The sequence below is a fragment of the Doryrhamphus excisus genome, linkage group LG16 (genome assembly GCF_037039965.1).
Source record: "Doryrhamphus excisus strain RoL-2023G ecotype Guam linkage group LG16, RoL_Dexc_Guam_v1.1, whole genome shotgun sequence".
In the NCBI taxonomy this organism is placed as follows: domain Eukaryota; kingdom Metazoa; phylum Chordata; class Actinopteri; order Syngnathiformes; family Syngnathidae; genus Doryrhamphus; species Doryrhamphus excisus.
Genome location: NC_136372.1, coordinates 4,172,663 through 4,190,353, shown reverse-complemented (window position 1 = coordinate 4,190,353; position 17,691 = coordinate 4,172,663). Strand labels below are relative to the sequence as shown.

At 39.0% G+C, this 17,691-nt stretch overlaps 2 protein-coding genes across 10 annotated transcripts in view; both read left to right on the top strand.

Annotated features, from left to right (window-relative positions):
• Nucleotides 1-17,691, top strand: part of galr2b (galanin receptor 2b) — a 126,341-nt gene that overhangs the window by 102,088 nt on the left and 6,562 nt on the right. For 4 of the 6 annotated variants that reach the window (XM_078797466.1, XM_078797467.1, XM_078797469.1 and 1 more), the window contains 2 exons: nt 10,973-11,011; nt 17,022-17,102. The gene's annotated coding sequence lies outside the window, so the exon portion shown is untranslated. Of the gene's footprint in view, nt 1-5,934; nt 5,957-10,972; nt 11,012-13,858; nt 14,092-17,021; nt 17,103-17,691 lie in introns of those variants that run through there. The other 2 variants (XM_078797470.1, XM_058049081.2) reach the window with 2 other exon arrangements.
• On the top strand, nt 724-17,039 carry zfand2a (zinc finger, AN1-type domain 2A). 4 transcript variants are annotated; one of them, XM_078797471.1, is made up of 12 exons: nt 724-1,193; nt 1,781-1,864; nt 1,937-2,031; nt 2,104-2,235; nt 2,761-2,912; nt 3,003-3,122; nt 3,585-3,660; nt 3,745-3,821; nt 3,914-3,998; nt 5,878-5,956; nt 10,973-11,007; nt 17,019-17,039. In XM_078797471.1, the coding sequence occupies exons 2-11, from the start codon at nt 1,810-1,812 to the stop codon at nt 11,002-11,004; spliced, it is 903 nt and encodes a 300-aa protein (XP_078653597.1). In that variant the 5' UTR covers nt 724-1,193; nt 1,781-1,809; the 3' UTR covers nt 11,005-11,007; nt 17,019-17,039. The 4 variants fall into 4 exon arrangements, with proteins under 4 accessions (XP_078653597.1, XP_057905067.2, XP_057905066.2 ...); XM_058049084.2 differs by lacking the exons at nt 5,878-5,956; nt 10,973-11,007; nt 17,019-17,039 and adding an exon at nt 4,192-4,491 and having other exon boundaries at nt 730-1,193; nt 3,914-4,030; XM_058049083.2 differs by lacking the exons at nt 5,878-5,956; nt 10,973-11,007; nt 17,019-17,039 and adding an exon at nt 4,192-4,491 and having other exon boundaries at nt 733-1,193.

The window sequence follows — 17,691 nt, the reverse complement described above, 5'->3', positions numbered from 1 at the left end:
CTTCTGCACAAACAAATAGCACGCACAGACCCAAGAGAACGGTCGCAATCTGCACAAAAAGAAGCTTCAAGTAGAATTCACAGCCATAAAACTATCAAATAAAGCAACCTTTTGCTTATAAATGTCATCATGCCGCAGCTAAAATGATCCCTAATCAGATTTCTAAGCCTCCTTGACCCCTGAGCACCTTCCAAGAGCTCAACCATAACGCAAAGGAGTGTACCATGGTGGATAAGTTGAGCTATTCTGCCCTCTAGTGGAATTGTAGTCACATTGTAGGCACAGTTGATTGAAATCCATCGGACAGGAAATGTTGTCCACAAAATTTTAAATAAGAATTCTGGCCTTATGACTTTAAATTACAGACCTGCACAACATTCTGTTTACTTCTATAACAATTACTGCATTTGGTTGCTATTACCTGGTCTCTGACAGTTAAATATGAGGATAATAGTTTATTAGTTACATTAAGGAACATGCACTTTCACAGTTCAACCACAATTCAATACCTTTTCATGCCTTTGGAATGACTGTGCTGTTCACTTTTGACATGTTCCATATTGCTATTTTCTGTAAGGGAAAGAAAATAACACAATATGTAATTATAGTTGCAGCTAATTTAGTAGTGTAAAACAATACAGTTTTAAATTGCATTATGCCTATAGTAAACACAAAAAAATGAAAACATCCCATATCTGTGAATTTCATTATGTTGTGTGTTCCCTTTAACTGCCTTTTCTGCTGTATGACAATTGAATGAAGAATGCTTTTTGATTATTTCCGCATTCAAATGTGGTCATACCACTGTCCAAATAGTATGGGGGGATCCTGGTTAACTTCATATGTCAAGAACAGAAGGTGTAAATAAAATATTAAGAAGTCCCGGTTAGAATTTTCCAGTAAATGCTAGAACTTTCCAGACAGTTGTGGAACCACAGCTGATGACGTCATACACCACACATCCCCCTTGTGGGAGGAGCGTTTGTGACGCAACTCTGATGACGTTGCGTGGGCGGGTCGTGTGCGACGTCCATTAATACAGTGCACCGCTGAGCAGACACAAGAGAATATTTCATAACTAGATGTCCAGGAGCGTCACATCAACCTTATTGAACCGAAATAAATTTTAATAATTCAAGATTCTACAACATTTTTCACCGGAGGACCACAACTCGACGAGTGAGCGCTAACCGGTGAGTAAAAGCATCACTACTACTTTTCATCGAAAGGTAATGTTGGTTCAAATTTCACTCAGCATTTACTTCACAATTAAATGTTTTCACCACAGTATGACCAAGATTAGCGTTTTTAATGTGACAATGTATTATATTTTTGAGTAAATGTACTTGCTGTTGGGACGCTTGGTGTCAAGTTTTCATGAAATGCCGACACTCGGGGCGATTTAACACCATAATATTATCCTGAACTAGTCAGTCCTTAATGGCATTACTCGATAATAGTAGCAGTTATGTAACTTTACTCAGCTAGCTGCTAATCTTGTACCAGAGCGTGGATGGCTAACGAGCTTCTCCCCGGCGTAATAATGACCTAAAATATGAGTGTAAAACTAAATTTGCGTATAACCTGCTTTGTGTGTGACTTTATTGTACAATTCCCCGCACTTAATTGCGCTCACTGGTTGTTTTTCGACAATTAGCAATGACTTGACATAATAGTAGCTTACTAGCTAGCTAACATCCGGTTGATAGCCACTTCCTGTTTACATCGACACCTTATTTTTCGCACTTGAAAACGTCCGTTTCTTTTCTTTTTTTTTTAGTTGTGGCTTGAAGAGTATATTTGAATGCAATGGAGTTTCCAGATCTGGGAGAACATTGCTCAGAGAAGACCTGCAAGCGTTTAGGTGAGCACAGCCTCGACATTGATGATGACTTGCCTCTTTTAAGGTAATAACAAACATGCTTTGTCACTCCAGACTTCCTCCCCATGAAATGTGATGCCTGTCAGGAGATATTTTGTAAGGACCACATCACCTATGAGCACCACAGATGCACCTCGTCGTACAAAAAGGTTCTTAATTTAGATATCAAATTGTCACAATAACATACAGTTTGATTATATTTGAGTTTTGATTTTTTTTAGGATGTACAAGTTCCAGTATGCCCTTTGTGCAACACCCCGATTCCCATCAAGAGAGGAGAGATGCCTGATTTTAAAGTTGGGGAACATATCGATCGGGATTGCAAATCGGATCCTGCACAGAGAAAAAGAAAGGTTCATATTTAACCCCATACAGTTAAACCTTCAAAGTGCTTTTTTTACAAACTAGACATTTTTTTCACATCCGATAGATAGATAGACTTTCTTTATTGTCATTGCACAATAACACAGCAGTGAAATTGCCAACGAAATGTTGTTGCCTGGCTCCCGTATAATTATAAACAAGAATGTAGCGAATAAATAGATGAACAATGCACAGCGTAAACAGTAATTTGTATAAATAATAATAATTTAAAGTTTTACGTGTGGGCAGGTAGAGGGGCTTATTTGGCGTTCAGCAGTCTGATGGCCAGGACGAAGTAGCTGTCTCTAAACCTGCTTGTTCTACAGCGTATGCTGCAGAGCCTTCTCCCCCACGCCAGGCGAGAAGGCTCTGCAGCATCCGCTGTAGAACAACCAGGTTGCAACAGATTGTTTAGAAATCCAAATTAATTGTCTCGTCCTGGAATAATATTTGCAATACCACTGTGAAAACTTCTTGTACTGTTACTGTACTGACAATGACCTTCTTCTCTCTAGATTTTCACCAACAAGTGCTCCAAAGGCGGCTGCAAGCAGAAGGAAATGATGAGAGTGACGTGCGACCAGTGTCATTTAAACTACTGTCTTAAACACAGGCACCCACTCGACCACGATTGTAAGACCGACGGGAAACCCCTGTCCCAGTCCGGGTAGGTGCAGTTGCAGTGGCTTCTTCTCATGTAACACTGCTCTACCTCGGTTAGAAGGAAGCTCATTGGAATTGCTTGACTTTGTTTTAGACATGCTGCTTTAATGAGGGCCCAAGGTGCTTCCTCCAACGCTGCTTCCTCTTCCTCTTTGGGACCCTCAAGATCAGTTTCTAATGGAGTGGATGCAAGTAGCAGAGGCCACAATAGCAAGTAAGGAATACTTTTGTGAAGTGTTGACAATTGCACACTTAATTGGCGGTCCTTAAACACACCATAGTCGTTGACGCAAAAGTAAATTTTGTATATATACATGGCGGTTCAAATGTCACTTTCTCACTCTATTGCGGTCACTTTTATTGCAAATGTTGATCCGAAATCAGAGAATGTTAAGATAACCAGGATGGTTAGGAGGTAAGTGAGCCATGTGTCAATAATAGATCTTTTCGGCATTCGCTGGGGGTCCCGGAACGTAAGCAAATCTGCTTAATAGCTGACATTGTTTATTATACACATACAAAGTAAAAAAAAAACTGTTAGCTTATTACTGTAGCCTAATTGCTAATTGTTATAAAACCTTTATGGCATCTTATATATGATATAAACAATTGGGCTAATGTCCAGTGGTATTTTTTGTGGTCGTGTACACCCACCTCTTATTCTCTATTCCTCCAGCGCCAGCCGGCCGATCCCGACTTCAGTGTCAGCACATAATGTGGTGCAGCCGTCGTCATCGTTTCAGGCAGGGATGGTACGCAATGATCCATAACACGGCGTGACCTCCACGTTATGTTCAATTCCTTTTAGATCTTTCATATTCTTGGATGCGTTTCAGACGGAGGAACAGGCCTTACAAAGAGCTCTAGAGATGTCTTTGGCCGAGTCCAGGCAATCGACTCCGCCAGCACTCAGGTGAGCTAATTAAAACGGGTGCTAAAACTAACCCAACTCATCTGATTGTGATTGTGAAGGTGGTCAGCAACGCGTGGGTGTGTTTATGTCAGCCCGCAGGAGCAGGAGGACCTGGCGTTGGCTCAGGCTCTCGCCGCCAGTGAGGAAGAATACAGACGCCAGCAGCAGAGACAACAGGTACCACCCGGAACGCTTTAGCATGCTAGCATGTAGGTACACTGCCAACATGGCACCTTTATCATCATTTAACATTCTTGTCTAGAATAGGAAATCTAGAAAAATCTGGTTATTTTTCATATTTGGAATAAAACACAAAAAAACAAAACAACAATCCTAATGTTTTCTAATTTGAACCCTCTCTTACTTTCAGGGTAGAGAGTCCAAACAGTCCAACTGCTGCCTTTCTTAATCTCGGACCCTCGCATTTTTTAACTTCAAGGCACACTTGAAACCTCACAAATGGGATTCTCAACATCCAGTGATTGTTTTTTTCCGACATTAAGAACCATTACAAGCTGCTCACCTGTCGCCTTCTGTACACTACAAACTAAGCACATGTTCTCCCAGGTCATTTCTACCAGTGGTTTGCTTTGTACATATTTTATATGCTGATCATAAAACTCTTATTTTGCCACCTATGAAGAATGAATAAATTATTTCAGACCTACAACTCGTATTTGTTCATATTTTGTTTTCAAATAAAACCTGGCAGTGTAGCGGCTCTTTTACATTGAACCAGCAGAGGGCAGTATAACTTTATACTCATCACAACTACTGTATCACATTCAACCCAACCAATTTAGTGAGGACATGCATGGTCTATTACACAACAAAATAGCACCAAATTCTTAAAATACAGTCACAGTAAACTGCATTAAAAAATGACACAAAATTATGTCCCACATTACCAGAAAGCTTTACTATAAAAATTGTTAAAAAATGAAATAAATAGTCCTTCCCATTGAAAGCACTATCTTGTCCTAATGTACAATACACATTGGCCTCTATGACCTCTGATGTCCGGCTGCTACACATAAAGCTTGTTGACGCAAAAGGTGCACCTGTTCTCCCTCTCTCATCCGCTCAGCAACGCCCAGCAAACGTTCTAGTTTGATTCCAGAGAGATGAACGATCTGACGTACAAACTCCTTAGTGCACTTGTCAGCTTGCGGGTGGAAAGAAGATAAAAGTGTTCCTTGCGTCATACTGAGAGATGGTTCTAATGCTTGTTTGAAGCTACACCAGAGTTTTTTTTTTTTTTGCAGCTGTAAATGAAATACTAGAAATACTAGTGCATACTATATAAAACATACTGTATATAACATACTATATGCTAGTAATATAACTCTAGTTTCCAAAGCCTGGGATGATGATAATTAATGATAATTACACAATAAACAAAATTTAACTTGATAATTTTGCCAGCAGGGCTGCATGGCGGACGAGTGGTTAGCGCACAGACCTCACAGCTAGGAGACCAGGGTTCAATTCCACCCTCGGCCATCTCTGTGTGGAGTTTGCATGTTCTCCCCGTGCATGCGTGGGTTTTCTCCAGGTACTCCGGTTTCCTCCCACATTCCAAAAACATGCTAGGTTAATTAGCGACTCCAAATTGTCCATAGGTATGAATGTGAGTGTGAATGGTTGTTTGTCTATATGTGCCCTGTGATTGGCTGGCCACCAGTTCAGAGTGTATGCCTGAAGACAGCTGGGATAGGCTCAGAAAACCCACGAATGCACGGGGAGAACATGCAAACTCCACACAGAGATGGCCGAGGGTGGAATTGAACCCTGGTCTCCTCGCTGTGAGGTCTGCGCGCTAACCACTTGACCGCCGTGCCCATTCAGTATTAATAAAGGCAATACTTTTGGAGTTAGAGCATAAAAAAACATGTTTTAACATTATTAGAGCCCTGTATACATTAAAATAACACTCTTATGTTGTGTTTGCATCACATTGTGCAAGCTATGGGATCACTTCAGCGACAAAAGACATAACATAGCAAGCTAGTGAGCGAACTTGTTGGCTTCTTCAATGCCCTTATGTTTTTAACAGAATGGGGAGAAAAACAAGGAAGCCCAAAACGTACCACTTCCACACAGAATGAGAAGAGAACCCACCATCCTCAGCTATGGTATGTTGATAAATCCAATATTGCAGTGCAAATGTATACCTAATATTGTAACCAGTGTGTATTACTATAGTCCTCCAGCTGTTGACATACTTCAATACTTCAACATGATGAAATGTTTGCTCACTGGCTACAGACAAAAAGACATCCTATTGACCGAATATGAATTGCCGACATAACATAATATGTTATTTTAGTTACTATGACAACGCACAGCATGATATGATATACAGTACAGCAATTTTCAGCGCACCACTTCAACAAGACCTTCACTGCCTCACAAGCACACATTGAATGTGTGCAAGCAGCAATTTCGTCATTGAGGGCCTTCAGTACGGCCATGACAAGCAAGGCTTCCTGTTGTGCAGAGGTGTGTGTCCCCCCCCCCACAACATTCTTGCTTGATAAATTCATCCCTCCCTCAGGGCGTCGCCTTTAAAGGCGGGAGACAAGGATGATGTCTTGATCTTTCATGAAGTGCTCCAAATGACTGATGTGATGCCACACATCAGTCTCAATGCTTGGATTCATTTTTGCACCTTCGGGTTATCGGGGTGAATTACCATCAAGGCAGGCTTCATTTGGTCTGGTCCATGTGGGAGTCAATTCTTTCGATTAAACGTCTTGGCTTTGATTTATGATTTTTTTTCTTTCCATGGCCCTGAACAGTAGACTCATTTTAAATACAGAATAAGATCAACAATTTAAAAAAAAAACAGGTAATATTGCTTCGTCTTGAGCAAACAATGGCAACTGAAGAGAGACGAGTAGGGTTTTAGAGCTGAGTCTAATAATGAGTGGAAAATATTCCATTCCTAACAATTCTGCAAAGACGAGTTAATGCTGCATTCAAGACTGCTGGGAAATCAGGAGCGAAGAAGTGTCCTGCACCGCAAAATGAAATATATATTTAAAAATATATAAATATATATATAAATTAAAATATATATTTATATTATATATATATATATGTACTGTAGCTAATTCTACAAAAATTCTGCAAATATTCTAAAATACTACAAAAGAATTACTAAATTTTCAGCATTTGTTTAAGAGTAAATGCTGCATTCAAGACTGCTGGGAAATCAGGAGCGGAGAAGTGTCCTGCACTGCAAAATAAAATATATATTTAAAAATATATAAATATATATCAATTAAAATATATATTTATATTATATATATATGTACTGCAGCTAATTCTACAAAAATTCGGCAAATATTCTAAAATACTACAAGAAAATTACTAAATTTTCAACATTTACTAAAGAGTAAATGCTGCATTCAAGACTGCTGGGAAATCGGGAGCGAAGAAGTGTCCTGCACTGCAAAATAAAGTATATATTTCAATATATATATCAATTAAAATATATATATATATATATATATATATATATATATATATATGTACTGTAGCCAATTCTACAAAAATTCTGCAAATATTCTAAAATACTACAAGAAAATTACTAAATTTTCAGCATTTACTTAGGAGTAAAGGCTGCATTCAAGACTGCTGGGAAATCAGGAGCGAAGAAGTGTCCTGCAATGCAAAATAAAATATACGTATATTTAAAAATATATAAATATATATATATATATATATATAAATTAAAATATATATTTATATTATATATATATATGTGTACTGTAGCTAATTCTACAAAAAATCTGCAAATATTTTAAAATACTACAAGAAAATTACTAAATTTTCAGCATTTACTTAGGAGTAAAGGCTGCATTCAAGACTGCTGGGAAATCAGGAGCGAAGAAGTGTCCTGCACTGCAAAATAAAGTATATATTTAAATATATATATCAATTAAAATATATATTTATATTATATATATATATATATATATGTACTGTAGCTAATTCTACAAAAATTCTGCAAATATTCTAAAATACTACAAGAAAATTACAAAATCTTCAGCATTTACTTAAAAGTAAATGCTGCATTCAAGACTGCTGGGAAATCAGGAGCGAAGAAGTGTCCTGCAATGCAAAATAAAATATACGTATATTTAAAAATATATTAAAATATATATTTATATTATATATATATATATATATATATATATGTACTGGAGCTAATTCCACAAAGATTCTGCAAATATTCTAAAATACTACAAGAAAATTACTAAATTTTCAACATTTACTAAAGAGTAAAGGCTGCATTCAAGACTGCTGGGAAATCAGGAGCGAATGCAAAATAAAATATATATTTAAAAATATATAAATTAAATTAAAATATATATTTATATATATATATATATGTACTGTAGCTAATTCTAAAAAAATCTGCAAATATTCCAAAATACTACATGAAAAGGACTGTTTTCAGGCTTGTATTTTTGTACATTTGCAGTTTGTATCTGATATTGATTTCAGTCTTGTTTAGATTGCAGTTTTTGCAGTGGGGGGGGTCACATGTAAACTAAAAACATGGCTGACAATAGTGATGAACTTGAATTTGCACGGTGATCATTTGATTGACAGCATCTTGTTGCAGCTGCTTTGCTCAATACTGCAAAGATGATCTTCATTTGCATGCAGAGTAGTTAGTGTTACATGTACTAATACTAATAATAAATCCAGATATAAATATCATGAAGTAGTCTTTAGTGCCTCTCTGGTGGTGGCATTCCTTTGCCCTTTTCCTGTGTGGAGGTCTCAAATCCCCCGCTGGCGCATTAGAATCAAGTAATAGCATTAAGAACAACAACATCCAAAGTCCAGTTTCATTAGTGTGCTTTCCAAAGAGCAAGGCATTGAATGCTGCACATTGGCGCTGGCACGCCGGTTGGACTAATTGCGCATCAATATGGATTCTCCCTGAGGTGCAACCCTGACAGCTCACCGCCATACTGCACGCTGAACTTGCTAATTGCACGTCCACTTCATGGTTAATTTGTGGATCGGCCGCACTGCCATGACGGAGGGCGTCCAGAACAGACATTTACATACGAACCCTGAACATCTCATATCTCATAACAGTCACATTTACTCTTTGTTGTGCCACCTTTGCTCATGATGCTCGGAACCGCAGCTCTAATTTCCTTTGAGGCTAGGATTAATCCGCAGCGTTATCCACGGGGGGGCAATAATCTGAGAGCGCAGAATAGAAAGCTCGCCATCACCTCGCTTGATTGATGTTTCCAGGATTGCTGAGAAGATGTCGGTATCAGACGTACTTGTGACCAAAAACAATTTACTGCAAATGATTTGGATGGAATGGATAATGAGGATATCGGTAGTTTGGTCACAGGAACTATTACATTGCTTTTTGACACACACACACAAACAATATATTGGTTACACGAGTGCCACAATTGAAATTGCCTACACAAGTGCTCAAAATCTGAATCATAATATGACTCAGTGATTATTTATTCTTTGTTCGTCACAAGCAGGAGCTATTCTATTCATTGACGCACACGATGCATACTTCAGTCAAGGCCAACATTGGTTACACGAGTGCTAAAATGTTCATCATAATACAACTCAATTTTTTTTTACCGACATTTTGTCACAAGCAGAAGTTGTTTGACTGCTTCTTAACACACACACACACACACAATTCTTTTCAATCTGACACAAAATTGGTTACACGAGTGCTGCAAATCTGAACCATAATATAACTTGATTTAACTAACTTGAGTTCCGCAATCAGGAGCTATTAATTACGTGTTCACACATATGCGAGATACATTTCAGTCACAACCAAAATTAGTTTATATGTGTGCTACTATGGAAATTAGCTACACGAGTGCCAAATATGACTCAATTATTTGTTCTTACAGTTTGCCACAAGCAGGGGATAATAGACTGCGTGTTGACATACAGGTACGGGCACATAAAATATATATAAATCCGAAACACAATTGGTGACAGGAGTGCTACATCTGAACCTGGCTACACGAGTGCTACAAATCTGAACCATAATATAACATGATTTCTTACAGTTCCGCAATCAGGAGCTATTAGTTACTTGTTCACACACATGCGAGGTACACTTCAGTCACAACCAAAATTAGTTTATATGTGTGCTACTATGGAAATTAGCTACACGAGTGCCAAATATGACTCAATTATTTGTTCTTACAGTTTGCCACAAGCAGGGGATAATAGACTGCGTGTTGACATACAGGTACGGGCACATAAAATATATTTAAATCCGAAACAAAATTGGTGACAGGAGTGCTACATCTGAACCTGGCTACACGAGTGCTACAAATCTGAACCATAATATAACTTGATTTCTTACAGTTCCGCAATCAGGAGCTATTAGTTACGTGTTCACACACATGCGAGATACACTTCAGTCAAAACCAAAATTAGTTTATATGTGTGCTACTATGGAAATTAGCTACACGAGTGCCAAATATGACTCAATTATTTGTTCTTACAGTTTGCCACAAGCAGGGGATACTAGACTGCGTGTTGACATACAGGTACGGGCACATAAAATATATTTAAATCCGAAACAAAATTGGTGACAGGAGTGCTACATCTGAACCTGGCTACACGAGTGCTACAAATCTGAACCATAATATAACTTGATTTCTTACAGTTCCAGAATCAGGAGCTATTAGTTACGTGTTCACACACATGCGAGGTACACTTCAGTCACAACCAAAATTAGTTTATATGTGTGCTACTATGGAAATTGGCTACACGAGTGCCAAATATGATTCAATTATTTGTTCTTACAGTCTGCCACAAGCAGGGGATACTAGACTGCGTGTTGACATACAGGTACGGGCACATAAAATATATTTAAATCCGAAACAAAATTGATGACAGGAGTGCTACATCTGAACCTGGCTACACGAGTGCTGCAAATCAGCATCATTGTATGGCGCTATGATGAGTTCTTCTCCGTTTGCCATAAGCAGAAGTTATGAATTGCTTGTTGACACAGAAAAGACACACTCAGTCACAGCCAAAATTTGTTACACGAGTGCTGCACTTGAAATTGTACTTCAAATGTGCATCGTAATGACTCAATGTTTTGTTTCTTACAGTTTGTACCACGAAGGAATTGACTGCTTCTTGACACACAGGTACACACACACACACACAATACAACATTGGTTACAGATCTGATACTACCAAAGTTGGTTGCACGAGTGCTGCAAAATCTGAACCATAATATAACAAAATTTCCACAAGCAGGCGCATTTGTGTGATCACCCACATGCAACATACACTTCAGTCACATCCAAATTGATTTACACGTGTGCTATTATGGAAATTGGCTACACGAGTGCTTCAAATTTGCATAAAAATATGCCTCAATTATTATTGTAATTATTTTAAGCAAGGGATCATAGACTGCTTAAGACACACACACACAATACATTTCAATCAGGAATAAAATTAGTGACAGGAATGCGACATCCAAAACGGGCTACACGAGTGCTACAAATCTGTATCATAATATGGCTTTATTATGATTTCTTCTTTGTTTGCTGCAAGTCGGAGATAATAATTGCTTGTTGTCTCAAACACACACGCACGGGATACACAGTCAATCACAATCAAACTGGGCTACACGAGTGCTGCAAATCTGCTTCATAACATGACCGGTGTCTTATACAGTTTACCGTAAGTAAGGGATCATGAGTTGCTTGTATTGACACACAAATACAAGATAGACCTCAGTCAGAACCACAACGGGCTGCACGAGTGCTGCAACTGAAGTGCAGGACACTCGCATGTGCTTCAACATAATATGCTTGGAAACACAAGTACTATGAATATGACTCTTATAACTCTATTCTTCTTCCACTTTACCACAATCAGGAACTGTTGTAGTTGGACATTCCGACCCTTCCCATTGGTTGTATTTGTTTACCGAGCGCCAAGGAGGAATAACTGTAGCTCGAGATCCGTTAGCCTGAAGCATCTGTTCAATAATTCACACATCTCACATTGCCGCTTTGTTCAATGTTACCGAAGTTGGCAATCAATCCATTGTCTTTCGTTTTGTTGTTTTTTTTTTTTCCCAGAGCCTGTTTCCTTGTGCTCTGGTTACCATGGAAACACCCATAAGAACTACACCCGGAGGTATTCTTGAATCGAATGCATCCGGTTATTTTTCTTTTATCACAGACAAAAACACATCCAGTTGAGAGGGAAAAAAAAATCACGTAGATTAAGTTGTGCTGACTTAGTGTATCTGATGTACTGTACTGTATACACAGTTACTACCATGAGTGGTAGTTTTTGTATGCGACGTTAGTACATGACAGATTTATTGGCTCAGTACTGGGAAGAACCTAAAGAATTTAAAGTATGGTTTTGTGTCTTATCAGCCAGACTTAGTAGTATTCTCTACAAAACACAATCCATTGGATCTGATACTATCAAATAAATACATGCGATCATGTTGTAGTCATTATGTAATGTACTCACCAGAAATGAAGAGCAGTTTTACGTACACGGTGATTCAGGAGTCTTCTTCCTTGAACTTTGTAAACAACTACTTGATTTTAGCACGTTGGCTGAGTACTTCGTACTCAATCCGTTCTATAATTTGATTCCACATGTTGATTGCTTTTTTTCCCTATGGTCCTCATTCTCCTTTCTTGTTGAGAAGAAAGCTGCACGGCGGACGAGTGGTTAGTGCGCAGGCCATGCAGCTAACAGACCGGAGTTCTTTTTTTTCTTCTTCATGTTTTATTTTCTTTGATGATGTATTTGGTAAAAAAAAAACATATTTAGGTTCTCCACTTATACCATGGTCGGGTCTGGTACCAATTTATTAAAAAATAATAATAAATAAATAAAGCTTCACAAGATTAGGAAAGCAGGAAGTGAACAAATGTATAAAATACCTTATAAAAGAAAACATAATAAACATAATAAAACCTTTTAGAGGCTGCATGGTGTGCGAGTGGTTAGCACACAGGCTTCACAGATAGGAGACCCAAGTTCAATTCCACCCTCGGCCATCTCTGTGTGGCATTTGCATGTTCTCCCCGTGCATGCGTGGGTTTTCCCCGGGTACTCCGGATTCCAAAAACATGCTAGGTTAATTAGCGACTCCAAATTGTCCATTGGTATGAATGTGAGTGTGAATGGTTGTTTGTCTATATGTGCCCTGTGATTGGCTGGCCACCAGTCCAGGGTGTACCCCGCCTCTCGCCTGAAGACAGCTGGGATAGGCTCCAGCACCCCGGCAACCCTCATGTGGAAGCGGTAGAAAATGAGTGAATATTTAAGCATTATTAGAGCCCTCTAGACATGAAATAACACCCCTATATTTACTTTTAAACCCTTATTACCCAAATTTGTGAAATAAAAGGAAATAAAACCTTTTAGGGGCTGCACGGTGTGCGAGTGGTTAGCACACAGGCTTCACAAATAGGAGACCCGAGTTCAATTCCAAGCTCGGCCATCTCTGTGTGGAGCTTGCATGTTCTCCCCGTGCATGCGTGGGTTTTTTCCGATTTCCTCCCACATTCCAAAAACATGCTAGGTTAATTAGCGACTCCAAATTGTCCATAGGTATGAATGTGAGTGTGAATGGTTGTTTGTCTATATGTGCCCTGTGATTGGCTGGCAACCAGCTGGGATATATTGAAATGAAAGACTCGAGACTTGCAAAAACACTGACTTTCTCCCACTTCTGGTACACAATATAATGTTTGTAGTGTGGGCTCGTATGTAATGTTTCCATAGCAACCATTTTGTGAACCTGGGACTGAACATCCATAATTAAAATCCTAACAGTGGGTTGTTTGTCTGTATTACATCTCACTCAACCCCACTCCCTGTGAGAATGGTGCTTTGTCATCGATATGACAGAGTGACAAGGTATGATGACTGAAGATACCCCCCCACGCCCCCAAGCCCCCCCCCCCCCCCACTTCACTCCTCCTTCAAATATGTGCCACTGCCAAGCACTGCAGCTTCTCCTTCCCGCATCCCCTCCTTGTGTCCCCAGTCTTTTCCCTGCAGGGAAGTGCAAGTGCAGGGATGCTTCCTCGCTGGGTGAGGTGAAGTGAGGATGGGGGTGAGTGGGTGCGTGCGTGCGTGTGACGGACGGCGAGGGTGGGTTGTGATGCGGATAGGAATCACAGTCAGATAGCGACAGGGCTGGCTCGGGGAGTGTATCATCAGCATCCTCTTCCTCCAGGTTGGTTATTGTTTATGGAGCACGTTGATGCTGCATTGTGTGTGTGTGTGTGTGTGTGTGTGTGTGTGTATGTGTGTGTTTATAGAGAGGCTGCAGAGATTTTTGGATGTGATATCCAAAGTTTGGCCGGGAGATGGTGATGCTCTCGCCATTATTATTCTCTCCATCCGCATCCTGCATCCCTTTTGGTCCCATTTCCAAACATTCTTTATATTCTTTTGTATGTATAGCCTGCTTTCTTCTTCCATCCCTCCCGGGACCCTGCGTGCATGTGTTGATGACCACTTGCAGCCTAAAGCCAGCTGCAGAGTATAATATACATAAGCCATATTTCTATTCATGGTTGGGAACGTGCCGTTCAGCCAGGATGAAGTCGGATAATTCCTCCACAGCATTCTGTTAAGGAAACCCGACTCTCGCATTGAAATGCTTTTTTTTTTTTTTTTTTAAATCAGGTTTGGGTTTCATTTTGTGACTGCCGCAGCTTAATTAAACTTTAATGGCGTTATGTGATTCACTTTAATCTGCGTACGGTTGTGTTTTAATCAAAGCATGACATGAGGTCTTGCTGCAATCTATCGTTTGTGTTATTCAGCAAAAACGGCACATCATAGCATCGCCTTTGCTGAGTGGATTTTAATTAGTCCAATGACAAAATGTGCACCTCCTTTCAGATGTGTGGGCTATTATTTTTCTCAGCGGTATCATAATATTGCAAAGGAATAAAAAAAATTGGATTAGTTCAGAACTTTGTAATTCAGAAAGTTGTAATTTTATGAGATTAAATATTAATTGATATCATGTTAGATTCATTCATTCTTTGGGCGAGAGGCAGGGTACAGCCAATCACAGGGCACATATAGACAAACAACCATTCACACTCACATTCATACCTATGGACAATTTGGAGTCGCTAATTAACCTAGCATGTTTTTGGAATGTGGGAGGAAACCGGAGTACCCGGAGAAAACCCACGCATGCACGGGGAGAACATGCATACTCCACACAGAGATGGCTGAGGGTGGAATTGAACCCTGGTCTCCGAGCTGTGAGGTCTGCGCGCGAACCACTCGACCGTCGTGCCGCCATCATGTTAGATAATACATCTATTTTATCTTCTACCGCTTATCCGAAACTGGTTTCCAAGGGCAGTACCCCAAATTACCGGACCTTTTTGTACCAACTGTGTTTATAACGTATCTTTTTTTTTTACAAAACAAACACCCCCAAATCCCCCGCCCCATTTATGACATCATCACTGGTTGATTCTGCAATTCTTATATTGTGAACTAGCACAGTTACACCACAAGTCTGTGCTTTTATTGTTGAGTACGGCTGCAAAATGACCCACCATGGGGGTCAAAGAAAAATGCAGGTACCAAAGCTTTAATAACGACAGTGAGTAACCCCATTTCATTCAAGAATTAAGTCATCGTAATGCTTTCAAGTGGTGTAAAATTAGCTTGCGTTAACATCAATTGGATTTACATGATTTCTGGTGCAATTTCTTCCACCACAAAAATGCACGATGGATCATTCCTCAAAGAGAGAATCTCACTTACGATCGAACAACACCTCCATTGACTGTATGTGTCTGCTCTCTATCTTAATTTTCTTTCGCTGTCAATGCTAGCGGACTGTACGCTAAGCTAAAGGATGCCAATCAACAAGATTGAACAGGCCACTGTTAGGATGCGACAAAAACACAGTGGTCCCATGTGGGAAGGTCGACAGATTAGTCCTTTAAGGGCCATGCAGATAAAGTGAGCTGCTTTTCAAGTGGAATTAAGGAAAAAGGATCACTGCTGTTACTGCAGGCCGAGACCAATGTGACCTTGAGCCTTTTGTATGTGACAATAAAGCCATGTTTCTTGTGGCAATTCATCCAGTAGAGTACATTTAGTTGAATACAGTAAACATAACTGTTATTTCGCCTCACAATATTATATATACGGGTTGTCCTAAGTGTGCCACAGGGACTAGTTGTGAGCCACAATTTTTTTTTTATATAAAATATCTCCATGGTAAATGTAAAATATCAAAATACAGGGATAGAAAGTACTGGGAACGCATACATGGAATACTAATATCCTCAATGTAAACATAGCAGCATACATGCAATACTAATATCCTCAATGTAAACATAGCAGCATACATGCAATACCAATATCCTCAATGTAAACATAGCAGCATACATGCAATACCAATATCCTCAATGTAAACATAGCAACATACATTTAATACTAATATCCTCAATGTAAACATAGCAACATACATTTAATACTAATATCCTCAATGTAAACATAGCAACATACATTTAATACTAATATCCTCAATGTAAACATAGCAACATACATTTAATACTAATATCCTCAATGTAAACATAGCAACATACATTTAATACTAATATCCTCAATGTAAACATAGCAACATACATTTAATACTAATATCCTCAATGTAAACATAGCAACATACATTTAATACTAATATCCTCAATGTAAACATAGCAACATACATTTAATACTAATATCCTCAATGTAAACATAGCAACATACATTTAATACTAATATCCTCAATGTAAACATAGCAACATACATTTAATACTAATAGCCTCAATGTAAACATAGCAACATACATTTAATACTAATAGCCTCAATGTAACCATAGCAGCATACTTGTAATACTAATAAAATCAATGTAAACATAGCAGCATACATGTAATACTAATATCCTCAATGTAAACATAGCAGCATACATGCAATACTATGTAATATTCTCAATGTAAACATAGCAGCATACATGCAATACCAATATGCTAAATGTAAACATAGTAGCATACATGTAATGCTAATATCCTCAATATAGCACACTTATGGCTGTCAATCTTGCTGAAATTGTACCCAAACGTGTGTTCCAAATTTTGTGGACAGGCGACCTCCCACCAACTGACCGGAACGACGTTCGTCATCACCAAAACACGACCAGCAGTCAGCTCATAGAGTGAAGTGGAGGTAAGTCTCCACTGATGCACTACACTACTAATGGGGATGCCATACAACTCCATGTCAAAGCTTCCGTGGGTTGTTTTGTAGACAATAAAAGTGCCACCATGTGGTGTATTTGTCACAGAAATAATAGCACAACCAACACTTTTGGGGGGGGGGGCATGCTTTGACAAATGTCCCCCTTTTCTGTGAAGACTCGAGGTCGTCCATTTGACAGCTCAGCAATCCAAAATGATGGATTTAAAAAATATATATTTTCTGGAGTATGACTCATCAGCCTTGCCATCAACGGCTGCCTTCCAGTGTCACTGGAGTACCACGATGTCGGCATGGACGTCACATACTTCATATTTATGAATTTATTATAATCATCGCTTGGAAAATGACTGTGTGCATTTTTCCTTCAGATCCATTTTTCTTATTGTGCTGTTTGTGATATTGAAGAAAAAAAAACAGCCTTTCAAGGCTTCTCAGTGTGAGGATTCTTAATGTAGTTGGAGGCGAGCGGAATCATATCTGCAGGAATGTGTGAAAAAGACTATTTTCACGTTGGTTGAATGCTAAAAAAATCGGGGTGCCTGATGAATGTCAGTCA